General features: G+C 40.5%; 1 protein-coding gene across 1 annotated transcript in view; it reads left to right on the forward strand.

Annotated features, from left to right (window-relative positions):
* Positions 1-17,908, forward strand: part of ccdc85ca (coiled-coil domain containing 85C, a) — a 35,204-nt gene continuing 17,296 nt past the window's right edge. The window contains exon 1 of the mRNA XM_038728174.1: positions 1-979. Within this exon, the coding sequence (XP_038584102.1) occupies positions 313-979 (667 nt within the window). The 5' untranslated portion in view covers positions 1-312. The remainder of the gene's footprint in view (positions 980-17,908) is intronic.

Raw genomic sequence — 17,908 nt, forward strand, 5'->3', positions numbered from 1 at the left:
CTCCTCCCATGCTCCTCCACTTCGAGGACCAACCGGCTCTGGTCTCTGGCTTCGGACAGGGTCTCCTCGCGTCTCCAAAACTAACTTGCATCGTTAATGTTTAAGAAAGTGAGACCAACGAACAGTCCTCTGCTGGAATTTGCTCCTCGGATGGATTACAGGCAGCGCAGCCTGGTCTGAGCCTGCGGGTCTGTCTCTGTGGCCCGGTGCGGACTAGGCTATGTCATGGGTCTGATTTCATAATAACTTTGCCGTTATAGACCGGTTACAAGACTCGCCGTTTATTAGGACAACATTAGAAACAGTGGGGCTATGGACGGGGCGGATATGAGCCAGCTGTCCGACGAGGAGCTGCTGACACTGGGGAAGGAGGAGCTGATCCGGAGGCTGAGGAGGCTGGAGAGCCGCAACATGGACCTGATGCTGGAGCACGGGAACATGATGAAAGACGTGAACCGGAGACTGCAGATCCACCTTCACGAGATCCGGAGTCTGAAAGAGGTCAATCAGAAACTGCAGGACGATAACCTGGAGCTCCGGGAGCTGTGCTGCTTCCTGGACGATGACCGGCAGAAGGGGAAGACCGTGTCCCGGGAGTGGCAGCGGTTCGGCCGCTACACGGCCAGCGTCCTCTGGAAAGATGTCGAGCTGTACCAGCAGAAGCTGAAGGAGCTGGAGGCCAGCCAGGACGCGCTGAGGACGGAGAACACGGAGCTGAAGGAAATCGTCCTCATGCTGGACGAGGAGAGGAGCGGAGCCGGATCCCGGAGCTCCATCGACAGCCAGTCCAGTCTGAGCAACCTGAACGGCTCGGTGCCGGTTCGGGACGTCGGGGATGGTAGTAGCACATCCAGCACCGGAAGCATCGGCAGTCCCGACCACCACAACCACATACATAAAGCACCTGAGGGAAAGACAGCATCTCAGGGGAGGTCTATGGACGACCTGTCCCCCTTCCACAGAGGAGCCGGGCTCAGCGGTAAGTGATGCTCGGGCTGAATTAATAGGCTACATAAAGTAGACTAGGCTGCTCTTGATACTTGAGATGTTTGAGCTTTTGACATACAAGCTGCAACACATAGGATGAAGTCAGGTAAAGTGCCTTAATTACCTAAATCAGTTAGAATGTATTACATGTATTTTGTTTAAATAGGTTGTTGTGAAGACATCTATGGTGAAATTAAGCCAATTTATTTATTATCAAATTGTTTATCTTTAAACATCATCTGTCACCCTTTTCGGCAAACTGGAAGCAATCAGGTTGAGTGGGACACTTTGTTAGATGAAGTGGGACACTATATTATTTATAGTTAAAATTAAACATTAAACACATGAGAAATACTTTTTACAACATTTAATAACATATTATTAGACATTTTAATATTATATTAACATTTAACAGCATATATAATGTGTTAGTGTACAGTAACTCAAAGAGATATAATTTAGTTAAAAATATTCAACTATGCATAAAAGAAATCATGTTTGTGAGTAGTCTAAAGGCTATATATCTTCAGTTTATTAATACTAGGCTATGTAAGTTAAGTTAATAAATGCATTTCAGAAACTATTTGGGGCTTTTACCTGATGCATGGCCTCTCACCAGCCCTTTCACTCACTTTTGTAATGTCAGTTTCAGGGTGTTCCATGCCTTGGCTAAAAACCTTACTTTAGGTTCCTGTACTTTAGGTTCCTGTCCTTTATATTCCTCAACGTCCACTGCCATTTTCTCTTCCCTCCACTTGTTGAGTTTTCTTCCCTTCCTACATTGTTGTTCTTATCTTCTCCATATGCCCGGCCCCCTTTCACTAATTCCTCTATCTTTCTGTTAATCTTTTCTTTGTATGGGTGCCATCTTTTGTGTAGCCTAGTGTATTTAAGCAATTACCAACCATAAATTTGATACATTATTATAATACATTATTATATTACATTATCTTTTTTTTCATGAAACTGCAGCACTGTGCTTACTAGCATTAGCATTAAAACTGTCCCACTCAACCTGAAATGCCCTGTTCCGCTTTATCTAACACTGTCAGGTTGAGTGGGACAGGGCTGTAAATCTAATTTTCATAAATATTTGATCCAGTTACATCCTTATTGTAATTATTTGAATTATCATCCTTATAATTTTATATAGATTTACACTTGCCGGGTGGTTTACCATGAGGTCCAAAATAACTACAGGACCACTTCTTTGATGTCACACCAGTCACAACCTCTGTTTCATATCCAATAGACACAATAATAACACAACTCTGTTTCATATCCAATAGACACAATAATAACACAACACAATAATAATCGTTGTGATTGGCTTACAAAATTAACTCTGTATTGTTATGTCAAGGAGTTGCCATGTTGACAGGTTAATGCTGTTGAATCAGTTGCCAAACTGCAGTCCAGTGGTCATCCATCATTTATTGAGTGCACCCATGGTGATTTCTACGAATAATCACAGCTGCACCAGCCTTGTCAGGAGCATACATCTTAAATGTACACTACAAAGCATAGGCTATAAGTCAAACGTCTCATTCTGCCAACCCAAGCACCAATTGTGCATTAGAGATCTTCAAAAGCAAGAAAACATGACAAAAATAATCTTACATCAAGGTCAGCTCATTGATTTTACCTAGAGCTTTCAACCGCAGCTCGGGGTCTTCAGCAGATGCTCATAGCCTATGTGCTATATGTCCTCCATCCACTGAAGACCACGAGATGAGTCAAGGTTTTATCCAGCTCCTATTTGTACAGTCAAGAACATAAAGTTGTTCCAAATGTTACAGCCTGCATACAGAACAAGCAGACTGCTTCAGCATCATGGATCAGGTTGAATGTATAAGTTACAACTTGCATAACACACCACTATCTCCCATCCAGCTGTCTGTTGCATTTTGGCTAATGTAGGCGGCAGGTTTTGACAATTTGAATTTTCCAGATACACTGAAGCATTATATGATCCTTTGTGGGATGAGAACATTATCTTACTTCTTATTACATGCATAACATAAGACATAAAAAAAAACTTTGACTCTCTGAAAAATGCATTTTCAGAGAGCCAAAAGGTTTTTTTAATGTCTTATGTTATGTGTAATGATTAGTTTCTAGAGTAGACAATTTAGAGATACATGGTTTTCACAAGACAGTATTGTGTGTGTGTGTGTGTGTGTGTGTGCTGCCCATAGCAGAGCGATGTACCAGTGTATCCTCAAATGTACAAATGCAATGTTAACCTTAACTGTAGGGAAATATTAGGTGAGAATCTACTTTCCACATCAGTGTGATAACGGATTTTATTGCTGGTGTGATGACTCTAGACCAAATGCCTGTTACCAAGTTAATGAAACATGGCTTTGTGTGTGGGAACAGAAAGGGCCTGTGCCTTATAATATACCACATTTACATAAAACATAAGAACAGCATAGGAGCTCTGTTACCCTGTGTCTATCACTGCCTCCATGCCCAGTACATTCTGGGAAAGGCAGCAGTGCTTGACTTAACACATGACCTTCTAACCTCGTAGCCAACACCAGGAGGAGGACAATCAATAATGTATAATTATTTCTACTTCAAACCTCAGTCCGGACCTTAATTCATAGTTTTATCTTCCATGATATCTAAAATCTGAGGTGGTGCCTTCTAGTCACCTTGCTTTGTGACACTGTCTGGCCCGGGCCGGCCTGGCACAGATGGCCCCGTCCTAATTACCTCAACTCATTTTGGATGAAGTCAGATCTAATGAGGATTTAGCACCTCAGTGGAGCCAGCAGGACGGTAACTGAAAGTCGCGTCAGCAAGTCATTCAGTTGAAAGCAGGAGGTGGGTGGCAGCTGAGGTGCCAGTCAGCGGCATGCTAACTCCTGTCTTTGACACATTCCAGCAGGTCTCAGTGTATGTTTTCTGCAGAGACAAAAAGCTTAGATGGCGATCAAGCGTGCATTTCACAGATTGGCGAGGCCCACAGCCTACTGGTAAACGTACTTGTTTTTCTGGTTTGGAGAAGTACTCTTGTGAATGCTGGTAGTGCTGTCAGTCCTGATCAGTGAAATAAATATGTTGTAGTATTGTTTGCAACAATTTATACCATTAATCTGTGAGTATAAGAGGTTGTGGATACTTGGGTATTATTAGTGCAGCCATCTTCTTTGTTGAGGCAACATGGCATTAATAGAGCAGGACTTGTATTTAAGCCAAGCACTGCAAGGTGAGTGTGTCCCAATATTCAGTTTATGAATTTCTGACGTGTGGTGTGTTTACCCTAATGCTTTCATCCATATTATCTGTAGACATGTGTAACATAGTTCTTTTCAACTTAATGTAACGTTTCCAGCCACAAGCTATGTTTTAAACAGAAGTTACGTGGCAGTGCGACCACTTGTGATACAAAAAAAAATGACCCCTTGTTTTTAGCTCCCTCCATGCGATGTTAGCTGTCCTACCAGCGCACGGCTGACGCATGATGTAGTACGGGTGTAATTAATTTGAATAGATTCAACACCCCCACCCCCCCCATTCTGTGGGAAACAGTGTACCCAACGCAGCTGTTTGAGTCAGTATCGTATCCGATATCAGTATCAGATCGGTTCATCCCTATACAAAAGCCTCCCGGGTTGTTCAGCGTTCAGATTTGGGAATCACGCTGTTGATTTTTTATCTTCCATGGACTGGGTTTCATTTACTGCTTTTGCCAATGTCCCTGAATTTCAGTGTTTTAAGGATGGTTGTTTGTTTGAGTCCCATGCCTCCCCTGCCTCACACTTGTTGCCACTGCTGTGCTGTGCATTTTCAGTGCCTGACTGGAAATGCCTGTGCAGTCTGTCAGCAACATGTCTGCACAGGTGGATGTGTGTCTTTCATGCATTTACAGTGTATTCTTTAGTGGCAACAACATGTTTTCAGTCCAGGTAGCTTGTAGTGTGAAGGCCAGCTTTCTGTTGGACTGAACCGTCTGAATCAGACTGATCAGCTGGAATTTCATTATATTAAAAGGGAGCTCATTTGTTTGAAATGTTAAACTCATGAGCGTGAAAGGGTTTGGTGTAGGGATTCATGCTGGAAATACCAAAACTGATCTTTAGCTGGTTGAGGGCAGAGTGTCTTTGGCAAATGCAGCATGTGTGGGTTATGGGAGGCCCAGTGGTACCAAACTAGTGATGGAATTACAGCTCTTTGAAGGGAGCTGGATCTCATAGCTCCATTCCTTTCCGAGAGCCAACTCTTTCAGCTCTCAAACGGCTCTTCATTTAATACCACTTCTGTCTGTCACTGCCTAAATTACATTCTTATTTGTAGCAAAAAGTAAGAAATTGGCTCTCAGACGGGAGCCAGCTACTGTTGTTGGCTTATAGAGCCGACTCGTTCGCATCCCGTTTATGTACAAATTAAACAATCAAGACACAACATGTTAACAAGCTTTACATTGTTGGTATATTTTCTTTAATGTGGACAGCCGGCTAGCTGTGTCCACTGCTTCCACTCTTTATGCTAAGCTAAGCTAATAGCCCCCTGAATCCAGCTTAGTTTTTTTCTTCAGTTTTGGCCAAAGCCTATAAAACTGAGTCCCTGGGCCTCATATAATTTCCACCAATTATCTTAAACTAATGGCCCGATTTGTGTTCACTTATTCCTCAAATATATATTTCTTCATTTAAATCCTTAACTTTTTAATAGAGGTAAAGTTCTTTAATAGCTTCTATGTGTTCCACACTGATGTATTTGGTCAGTTTGATGGTTGAAAGACAATGTTTATATTCCTCAAAAATGTATTGTTTTGGCATCTGTGCTAAAATCCAGCGCTCGCAGTGGCATCTGTATTGAAAAATTCCAAATGACACACAGCTCAAGTTGTGAGCAGTTGTATGATACAGTAATATTTATACATCAGCCACCAAAATCTGATCTGAGAGGGAACACTGGTTCTTTGATGCTATAATCCAATCTTCTTTTCAATTTGACAAATTGAATTCATGATAAGCTCAGAACATTGGAGCCTAATCCTCAGGACTGCAGTCAGTGCCTGTCCAGGCAGGAAGGCTGGAAGGCCAAGTCCTTAACACAGGTCACTTGCAGGTCCAGCTGAAGAAATAAACACACTCAGTAGACCAGACGTCACATTCATTTTTGCCTTTTTACTTAAAGCCGCATTTTACTGAAATAATTAAAATGGCTAAAGCTAATAATAGCCTTCATCTAATAATAGACAATAATGAGGGGAACATATTCTGAATACTATTCAGCATGGATTAGAAGGCTGCACACATAATTATGTCATTACAAGATGAAAGTTAGTGCCCTTAACCATCCATGTAAGGTGCTGATTATGTCAATTATTGCTTTCCTTTTGTAAAAGAAAACACATCTGCATATTAACAACAGAGTTTGCTGATGTAATGAGTAAAAAAAAGCTTGAATCAAGTTGGTTGAATTCTCAATGGCTCATCAAAATACACAAATAAATGACGCACTCAGCCAAACAGATGCAGTATTTCCACACGGGCTGTTGACTACGTCTGCAGTATCACTAAACACAACATGTGACAGTGTCTGTGTGTGTGTGAGAGAAAGAGAGACAGAGAGAGACAGAGAGAGAGAGAGAGAGAGAGAAGGGAAGAGAAAAAGAACACAGAAGGACAAATACCAGGCTGAAAATGAGCCATAGACTGAATTTTGTAGCGTTTTGTGTGAGGAGAGTGAGCAGTAAACCACTAGTCTCCATACTTTCTGTACTGCTTGTGATTTTGGTCATTCTGTCTGTCTGTCTATACTATGGTTTCTGGAAAAGCAATGAAATTTGGAATGGATATTCATTATTCCCGGTGGGTGTTTCTTAAAGAATGGGTTCATCTTTTCAAGTCTGTATTAAATGAGAATATATATAGGCCTGACAAATGTAAAATTAAATGCACTAAAGCTGTTTGGGGACTCCTCTGAGCTTCCCTGTGGACTGGCCTCTGGGCTGTCTTCAGGTCTTTGCATGTTCTCCACCTCTATCTTGATGTGGAATTCGGGTCAGGAGGGGCGCAATTTGAATTGCTGGCAGTTTCTGTTTCACATAGCTATCATTCCATCCAGGTTTGTTGTGACAGTTGATATGTGGTTATTTCTAATACAGCGAGCAGCTGAGTACTCCATGTGTAAATCACTAATCATTAGTTAATCAGCTGGTTATTTAAACCACAGATTGCCAAATGTGTTTTACTCTTGAGTTGTGTTGCAGTTAACGGTAACGGTGATCCATCTAGATAGAAGCAAACTCACACGTGAACATGAAGATAGCAATGCTGGAGTTAACATAGTTAACAGTATACTTAATGAACATCAGCATGATGGCATTGTTGTTGTTAGCCTGTTAGCTAAATCAGAGTAAGTCTGACATTAGCATTTAGCTCAACCCACTTACATAACTTAATGTGGGAAACATAAAAGTTTGAACCTGATCTAGATTAATTAAAAGTAAATAAACCAAAGAATCTAACAAGGCGTTTAATTCCCAACTTCTGATACTTTTGGAAACTTAATGCTGTGGACCAGTGGGGGGATATAACCGGCATATATATTTATTTATTTAAGTTAACATTGAGGGACTTTACTTGAGTAATTTCTTCTCATGCCACTTTCTACTTCTACTCTGCTACATTTCAGAGGAAGATATTGTACATTTTACCTAAATTTTACCTTATTTGACATCTTTAGTTACTAGTTACTGCACAAATAAAAAAATGCTTGCAACACAACTATCAATTAATCGACTGACAATTAATTGGCAATCTATTCTATCAACTGTCTTGATAATGGTTTAAGCTATTTTTCATTTAAAAACATTTCATGATTCCAGCTTCTCATGTGTGAATATTTGCTGCTTTTAACGATTTCAATAACTGTCTGTTAATCATTTCAAGGTTTGGACTGTTGGTTGGATAAAACAAGTGTTATGAAGGTGTCACTTTGGGGTCTGGGTTATTCAGATGACATTTCTCTAATTTTCTCCAGAATTTTTTATTTTCAGAATTCCGATACAAGTTAGTTCAAAAAGATCTCTAGCTCCCTCCTGCACCCTTGCTGTGGCCTGTAAACTCATAAAGTTTAAGGTTGGCTATCAGCTCTAGACCCAATCTAATAGCCCAAAGCAAGTTTCAGAAAGAAGCGTACACCCTTCACTGCTTTAAGCAGCTGTTATCGGCTTACGTACACACAGACTCTGTCTTTTTAAATTGAGTGCATCCCGCCTGTGGTCACTTTGACCACTTTGTGCTATAAATCACTCTAACCCTAAAGTGATCGATCCTAATGAGAAAGTACGCATTCTGGAACAAAGCTGTAAAACTGAAAGCCTTTCAAATCTGTCACACTGTCCGACCTGAGCAGTGCAGAGATTGCTCCAACAGCTGTGGCTCTCTTTGATGTGTGTGTGTGTGTGTGTGTGTGTGTGTGTGCTGCACCGCTCTCCTGTCCTGCACTCTGTACTAACTGGTAACTACACTAAATGTTCTGTTCTCTGAGTGTGATTCTTGGAATACGCCCAATGTGCAGTGTTGAGCACAGCCACCATGGAGATAAGACTCCGAGTGTGTTTTGCTGACCCCTGTGATAAGAGCCAGAGCATCCAGATAGTCCCCCAGCACCAGTTCTTTCTCTCACACTGTCATCAGGGTCACATTCAGGTCTTGTTTCAATGGGGAGATTCAATTTCAATTCTGCTTCCCACGCCTGCATAGACCTTGCAGTTGCATAACTGCATCTTAACCAAAGGTGGTGGAAGAGGTATGATCATTTACTTCAGTAAAAGTATTAATACCACACAGTGAAAATACTCCGCTACAGGTAAAAGTCATGCATTCAAAACTTACTCGTAAAAGTATGTCAGCAACATGTACTTAAAGTAGTCATAGTGGAGTAAAATGTTCACTGTCAGTGTTTCACCTGATGTTTCTGGATAAATATTACTGCTGCATTAATATGTATGTTGAGCTCAGTTGAACAACTTTATATCCTGATGGGTAATTTAAAGCAACATTATGTAAGATGTGTTTTTTTGTTTGATTTGGCGCCCCTGCCGTTTCAGTGTAATTAATCGCTGTTGTAACTAAGGCCAGCTGTACAAGTGCTTTTTGTTATGATTACATTACGCCAACTTTGCTAACGCAGTCAGACATCATGTGAATGCGACAACACGTCGCCCGGCACCCTCTTGCTTGGTCACTCTCTGTTTCTTCTTCGTCAGCGTCCTCTTTGGTCTCTTCGCCTTTCTCATTAGCTAACGGTATGTCCATAGAGGCGGCTGAGCCCGGTTATGTTGCCTGCTCGCCCGGCTCTGGCTCGACAGCGTCGCCTCTCTCCACCAGCAGCAGCACAATGTTGCTTTAAACTTGGGTGGTAAGCTAGCTAACAAAGCTAGACAGCAACCGACGCAAGAGCAGAGTAACGTTACTGATGTCTGAGTGTGTTTTCTAGTTTGCTAACATCAACTTTTAGCTAGCGGCTAAACCTCTGTCTGTGAAAGTCGACAAGTTTGCTAACACAGCCAAACATCAAGCAAACGCAGCAACACAAGACACAGCAAGCAGCTAATAAGATGTTACTGACTGGATCAAAAGAAAGAAGGCCAGCTCTGCATCTGTCCTGCACCCGTTCAGCTCTTCTAGCTCAGTATTCAGTTACATTGCACCACTGACCTTAACATGTATTTTGACTCTTAACCACTGTGAACTATTTTTAATGTGTAGACTGCTAATAAATGCTACACAGAAATTAAAGAACCCATTAAAACTTTACACTAAATTATAGTGTGCACCCAAATGTCACAAAGGTACCTAATATGTCAGGCTGGATTTTTAGGAAATGTGTATAAAATGTTGCACAAGCCATTTAGAATACTTCTAATGGATGTAAAGGCTGCACTAAATAACATAGAGTAACATAGTGTCATAGAGTAAGCGTTGGCGTCAGCATCATATAATAAGGGGTTTGAACAAGCAGATACAGAATACAGTGTGGAAAGTTTTTTCCTTAACCTTTAAAAAGCCATAGTAAAGCATACGGGGAAAATCATGACTTACATTATAAATAATTAGGGTACAGTTCAACATTTTGGAAAATCCGTTTATTCGCTGTTTTGCAGAGTTAGATGACACCACTCTCATGTCTGTACGAAATATACTGTATGAATATGAAGCCAAGAGATGGTTAGCTTTGCTTAGCATACAGAAAAGTGAATAAACATATTTCCCAAAACGTCAAACTATTAAATTGGAGTGCTGCTACAGTTTGAAGCCTAACCTGCAGTGTTTAAATCTAAAGTGAGGCACTGTGATCCACCTTTAGGAAGTAAAATACAGTTTTAACACTGGGATACAGAACTCTGACATTCCCTTCTATTTGGTCTCTGTTATGTTTGATGCCTTTTCTTAGGATTTCAGGGGAACTGAAACATTGAGGCACTTATCATTCAACATCATTCAACTCTCCGTTGTGGAAATCTTCAATCTGCAGCCCTGCATGTGGGCGCAGGTCACTGTTTCAAGTCGTGCGTTACTGTGATTAGCTGTTGTCTTTAGTCTTCTGACAGTTCCACCTTGAGAGGAACCGGCTCAGTTAACAGGAACAGGAAAAGGAACCCACACTGGACATTATGCAGTGTCCACTAGATCCTGTAGTAGGTGTGTACATCTGATGGCTTCAGCTGATCTGGATGAGTTTGAGAAGCCTGAGAAAGAATCCATCCTGGAAAAATGTTTCAGGGGTGATATAATCAGTTGAAATCCTGAGGAGACATGTTCTTTGTAACTCTTACATAAAACCACAAGATGCCACTTCAGTGTGTTGTTGGTCCCACGCAGTTCTCCTTTCCATTACACGTTTAAACGGTAACACATCTCACTCATCGGAGCTGTCTGTCTGGAAATGGTGTGTATTGAGGCTGAGGTCACCAGAATCTGCAAAGCCTGACTGAAGTAGCAGTTTGGGAATGGAGGAAATCTGCAGTTCTTAAAAAGGACCATTGTCTCTCTAAAATCTATGTCATATGTCATACATGGTTTAGGCGTCAAACCTATACTGATCTTACATTTTAAAATATACTTTTTGTTTATTGTGTGTTTTAATACAAAAGTGTAGCTTATTGTTTCATTTCAAGTCTGATTTGTCGGTGCACTGTGAGCAGTGTGCAAAGTAAATATTACTGTGCAGACTGAGCTAATAATTAGGCTTTTATTTCTAGTCTAACACATAGAGTGAGTCATAGAATGATTGCGCTAGAAAGAAAGCCTGTATTTTCTTCCGTTAAAGTGCAACTTCCTGTCATCTCCAGATTTCTCTGGAAAACTTTTGGAAGTTTACTCAGCATGTCTCTCAAGATAGACCTGCTGTTAGCATGTTAAAGTTTACATATTTGTTATTCAAATTCAAATTTAGTAGTCCCTGATAAAAGTTAAGCTCTCCTCATGTGGGATTCAGGTGGTTTGGTTTGGTCACACATAGCCAATAGTGATCTATTGGTGGCATAAACAGCTCAGATATCTCAAATTTCCCATTGACCTCATCAATTCCCATTGACCTCATCAATGCCCCTGATGAAAGATGTGAGCAGCTGTGGCTTCCTGGTGTTGGGTTGTACTTTGACGCTGCAGATTTCAGGCAGATCAGGTGTGTCTATGCGCACAGTGCCTTGTTAGAAACTTGCAGGACCTGAAGATGGAGAGCGCAGCAGTGAAATAGTTTTCCAGGAGCAACCAGGTCAGATGAACCCCCCACCTATTGTAGTAATCTACCGTGTCATTGTTTATTTAGTCATGCATTTTTGGGGGTTAGTTACATGAAAGAGAGACACAAGTCAACACGCCACTTAAGAATCTGGAACAACCTGGAAGCAGATGCATTATTTGGGTCAGTGTAAACCTCAGCAACTCGATTCATTCCACCGGACTTATCAAATAAACTTTTTGTGCTTTTTCTTAACAGAAAGCAATGGCTACCCTGTCTCCTAGACATTACTTTTATATGATACTATTTTGTTTTCCCACTTACATTATGATGGGAAATGTAATAGCTGCTTGGACAGAATCCCAAATGTCTCAAGGCTTTGACAGCAGAGACCAGGGTTCGCATCCTGAGTCCTGTGCGGTTAGGTTTAGGCTAGTGTTCAGCTAGGGAAAGATTCCTGTTATATGTTAGTAAACTAAATGTTGCGTCTTGTGTTTAAAGTTCTGAAGTCAGCTTTTTCTTCATTAAGCACTAACAAAGTGCTGCGAGTCTGAACCATCAATACATTATCAGCAAACTTGCTTTACCTGTATGTCAGTTTTTAGAGGCCTGAAGGAGTAAAAGGATCCTGCGGTTGAAGGAGTACTCAGATGTTTCAGGGAGGTAATACTGCAGTGTACAAATACTCTGTTACAAGTAAAAGTCCAGCATTCAAAATTGTACTTAAGTAAAAGTACAAAAGTATTAGCATCCAAGTACACTTATTATGCAGAATGGCCCATTTTACAATAATATATTATAAAATTGGATTCTAATTATTGATGCATTAATGTGTTAATCACTGCAGCTGGTAGAGATGGAGCTCATTTTAATGTCTTTATGTACTGCTGGGTAGGGGTGTGTGATATTACGATGTTAGATCGTGGATGATTAAAATGTCTCCACGATCTACCTTTTTTAGAGGGATTGTTAGTATCGTGCTACAGTGCACAATCTATCAATTTTAGTTATGTGCTCACACACGCAGTTGACAGCTGCTCTGTCAACATGGCTAGTCAGCTGCCTGGGTCCTCCTCTGTCAACAAAGGCAACACTGGAACTGTTGGGCGTCATAACATTAAAGGTCCCCATGTCCCCTGGCTCCTCTGCTGTCCCTGTTTTTAAATGTGTGTTAATCATAGACTGTATAAGGTGTTAACAGACCTGAAATCCGATTTTACGTTGCCACTAAGACTGGACAGCAGAGCACACAGGTGTCGTGCTGAAAAGTGATCATCCGCAGAAAATAGATTGCCGTCCGCGGGAGCGTGAGCGCCATGTTAAAGCTGTATTGCCCAGTCTTTTTGTGTCTAAAGCTGTTTTTATCTGGATCAAACAGACATAACATGCCATCCCCCACTGTGACCCATCCACCATTGTATCCCTGAGCAAGACATTTAACCCCTCGTTGCTCCAGAGGTGTGCGACCTCTGACGTGTAGCAACTGTAAGTCGCTTTGGATAAAAGTGTCAGGTAAATGTTTGATATGTGTAATATCCTTGTTTATATTTGGAAACGAAATGAAGCCTATGATTAATGTGACTTACTGCTTAAGCTCTCTTTTGTAATTATCCTTATGACTCTACATTATTTAACTGGCTGTGTACCAACCAATCCAGACCTTTTTACCTTTTGAAATACCTTTAAATGGCCAGTACAACCCACGTAATGCAGTATTCCACTTGCCAGAAAGTGACTCATTGACTGAATGGTAGATTCTGCCTCAAAATGACTTGATTTCATTCAGAAGAGTTATATTTGAGAGATTATTATTTGTAAAGTTAAGTTATCTTTGAGATTCTAAAACCAAAATTTCCCCATTTTTTATTTCATATACAATAACATTATGTTTTTTAATGACATACTGACCACCAAACCAAAAATGTCCCTGGTTTTCATTTCAGAAATCTGGTCACCTTACTCTAAGTGAATATGGCATGAACAGAACCGAACACAGAGAACAGCTGGGAAAACAGAACCGAGATGATTTACAGAGTATCTTGAAGAACAGATACATTTACTTTTTGCTAAAACAGCTAACGTTACTAAGAATCATGAGAAGATCAAATCAAATAATATAGACCTATAATAAAATCTTTAAAATCCTACGAGAACAAAATGAATCAGTTCTTTGTTTGAATTAAATATTAGGCTACATTGTATACGATTTAATAAAGTTGTGTTATTTTTCTCTTTTTAAGTTACCAATAACTTGCAAAACAGTCTTAAAAACCAACATGAAAATGAATCGTGATAAGATCGTGAATCGTTATCCTGCCTGAAATAAATCTATATATATATATTCTTGCCATATCGCCCACCCCTGCTGCTGGGTAGCTTCATTTTACGTATATATTTAATACGTCATAACTCATTTGCTGATTTTGTTTTGTGAGCAAAATCTATAAAGTAACTTGTAACTAAATCTGTTAAAAAATGTGATGGAGTAGAATTCAAGTGAATTACCAGCAACCAGTAAAATTGTAATGAAGTACAGTTCTTGGTTACTTTACACCTCTAGACTTAATACTCAATAATTGACAAGAAAGATGTGACAATTTGATTTGAGGAAAGTTAGCATAGTTTTGTGCTTTTCTGCCTTGCTATGCTGTTGATCTTACAACCCCTTCAGATTTATCTTACCGCCTGTTATTGGGATCTCGACCCCCTGGTTAAGAACCACTTGTCTAAAGTGTCATGGTATGCTGTAGTATTAAGCTTTCTCCTAACACTAAAACATTGGAACTAAAGAACCTAGAACCTAAACCATGAGAAATAGTTTTATTTATCCTTCTCCTTTACCCATTGACAGACTCATGTCCATTTGACTTCCATGGCAGTCATTGTTTATAAGAAACTGCTCTTAATTGACTCGTCTTGCTAAAATTAACCCTTAAAAACCTGCATTAGAATTTAGACCCCTAAAAAATGTATTTTTAATACAGGAAAAAAATCTTCTGCTAAATGTACATTTGTCTGAAGTTCCATTTCTTCTCCCAGTCCTGCAGCTCATAAAAGCCACTGTTGTCTTTCCTCCAGTGCAGCATTGCTGGTTTTAATTCCTGAAAGATCCTGTAATTGGGGCAATCCATAACTATCTCATATACAGCCTCTCAATGGTCCTCTGGAGACCCATAACTTCTGCTGTTGTAAGAGGGTAAAAGCCACGTGGGAGGACTTGAAAATGTACTGTGTGTTTTTATAGGAAGAAAACTGCAGGTTAATGACCCAAGTTAGAAACAGCCAACTTAGCTTTTTCCCTTTGAGCCATGACTTTGAAAGTGCAAATAAAAACTGTTCCACATGTTTGAATTCATTGTGATAAAACAGGTTTTGTCTTTAGCCAATCAAAATCCCGTTCCCTACATAGCTAATCTAATCTAATAATCTAATATTTTATGTGAACATTGTGGGTAATTAGTTCACATCCAGGAAGCTGTGCGTGTTTGTTGGAGGTTTTCTAGTTGATTTGAATGAAAAGTTGAATGACCCTTCACTATGTATCTGTGCGAGGCATCTCTTTGTGTGTGTGTGTGTGTGACGGATTTACAGCGTGCGATGGAGGGAGAGCCTGTGTTGTTATGATAATGAGGCAGCATGGGAAGGTCTTTGTCTGTGTGTGTGGAGCTATGAAAAGGTTTGAACAGCCCATGGTAGAATGTGCCCGTTTCTATACAGAATCCACTGTCTGCTGGTGGAAAAACAAAGGGATGTGTGGCAGAGGCCATTTATTTAGGCTATGCATATGGGGAATCTTTTAGGGCAGTTTCACCAAATTAAAAGTGGATATTAGTGATTACACAAAACGCACCTGAACCTGATTAGTGGCAGAAAATTAATGTATGGAATTTCTTTTCTTTTTTTTCCAATTTGTGTGTCTTCAGTGTACTTTGCAGAAGTTTGTATTGCTCCAGGGTTTTGAAACCCATTTTAAAGGATAGGTTGGGGTGGGGTAAGTGATTCTAATCCAGTGCACGTCTTTATGTCAAATTCAGCGAATGTCTCCTCACGGTTAGCTGTCCATTCTGTATGTGCGCTGAAAAACAATTTGGTGTTTGTACACAGCCCTGGCTCTGTAAATGGGAAACAAAGTGGACCGGACCAAGCCACCCAACTCTATTCCAGCCAGGATTTGTGTGTCAGGTAACGTTAAATGACTTGTCCACTGACATTCAGCTTACTTTCTAGGCCAAGACATGCTGTTGTTGTGATGTTAGCTACAGTAGCAGAAGAGCTGCGAGTATCGCTGTCTGGTGCTGTTCTGCTGCCTCTGAGACAAGCGGGAAGCTTCCGGTCTGAGACACAAAGCCAATGCGGAAGTCCCTTAAACCTGCATTCTATCGAACAGCCAGCAGTTGGCAACTCCTCTGGTTACAAAAAGAAGTCCGGTTCCATTAGAAATAATGGTAAAATAAGGCTACTTCTCACCTGATTTATTACCTTTACACTTACACTTTCATAGTGAGTTTATGGTCTCAATCGCTAGTTACGTGTCTTCTTCAATACAACATGATGTTCACTTAGTAAATTATGCTCCTGAAAATAGACCATAACAAGTCATTACCATGGCGACCTGTCAATAAGTCTAGTGTAAATTTAACTAGCACCGCTGAAAAAGCATATTACGAGTCGGCTGTTCACTTTCTCTGGTGAGTACATTTAGTTTTAAGACTGTTGTTCACTAGACAAAATTGTCAGCTGTTAAAATGACAGTTAACATGAATAACATGAATTACAGTTGCACCTAGCTAAGCAAGCTAGCTAGCTCCGCACACGGCGGTTAGCTCCACTGTCTCCATATATGGTCACATCCGGTGCCGCTGGTTGCAAAAACTCAACATGGCGGCGCTCTATCGTCCAAACTCGAGGCTTCAAAACGGCAGTCCACAAACCAACGGGTGGGGTCACAATGACTACGTCCACTTCTTTTATACAGTCGATGCTCTGGGACCGGTTCGTCCTCTCTGCATGTTAGCTTCAAGTCTGCTTCACTGCTAACCTACAACTTAGCTAAAGTTAGTTACTTGCTGTGTCATTTTTTGCTCCACATCATGGTATTTGTCATGGAATTGGATTTCTCCATCCATCGGTTAGGGAAATACTTGTTACGTTCTGTCCAAGAGTTAGATGAGAAAATACCATAGACTGTATACTAGCCGATTAGCCTAGCGGTGGTTGTTGTTCACCAAGAGATAGTTACAACACCTAACTCCTGATTTTCTGTAATGAAATAGCACAAATGGTTTTTACCATGGCAGTTGCATGTAGGTCTTTTGTTTGTTTTGTCCAGCAACAAACGAACAAGCAGCTAACATGGAGGACTCCTCCACTGCAGCTCCGCAAGGAAATACTGTCCAGAAACGCAAAGAGGGAATTTTATAATAAAAAGTTTGTGACTTTGGAATATAGCCACTAGATTTGTTTAACTCATATGGAGCCCCCATAGTCTCAAGAGATCATTTTTCTGCACAATATATTATTAGCTTTACTTGTGTACACAAGATAAAAGCTGCATATCATTTAATCAATTTAAGGGGCTGTAAAGTTACCCTCTGTGCACAAGATTTTAACAAATCTTTTTCTTTCTGTAAACTCCAATGTAAGACTGCTGAAGCCTTATAAGAGCTGTCTGTCCCCATCTCTTACAGGGGAGTCACGCTATGAAGACATTGCTTCAGAGTCAGTGTGGAGAAGAGCAATTCTAATAATTAATTCAAATAGTCCTTCACTAAGCCATAACTATAAAGGGGTTTGACTTGGCACTTGATAAGATTAATAATAATATGTCTTCTGGCTTGAATGTCAGTGTCACTGACAGCGCTGCCAAAGTTACGAGTTGTTTTATGTCTTTCCCAAATAAGTTTTTTCTTTAGTCACTTGGCTCTCATTAACTTTAAATGAAATCTCTTCAGTTGGTGCAGTGATTTGTGTTCATTTGAAAATGTTACAAAGCACCAGGCTAGATCCCATGCCAATTAAAACCGAGCACCGTCACTCCTATTAAAGAGTGCTGTAAAAAAAAAAACAATTAGCCCTGGCCTAGTATCACTGGGATTTGTTCAGAAAAGCCGCCTGGTCAGGAATACCCACATTCCAGCACACATAATGGACCGAAAGCTCTGTGGGAAAAAAGGCGCGTCAAGGAGACAATAATAGTGCATTGTTTTGTCCG

The sequence above is a fragment of the Micropterus salmoides genome, unplaced genomic scaffold (genome assembly GCF_014851395.1).
Source record: "Micropterus salmoides isolate LMB-PRFRI ecotype aquatic unplaced genomic scaffold, ASM1485139v1 Ms_hic_scaffold_19, whole genome shotgun sequence".
In the NCBI taxonomy this organism is placed as follows: domain Eukaryota; kingdom Metazoa; phylum Chordata; class Actinopteri; order Centrarchiformes; family Centrarchidae; genus Micropterus; species Micropterus salmoides.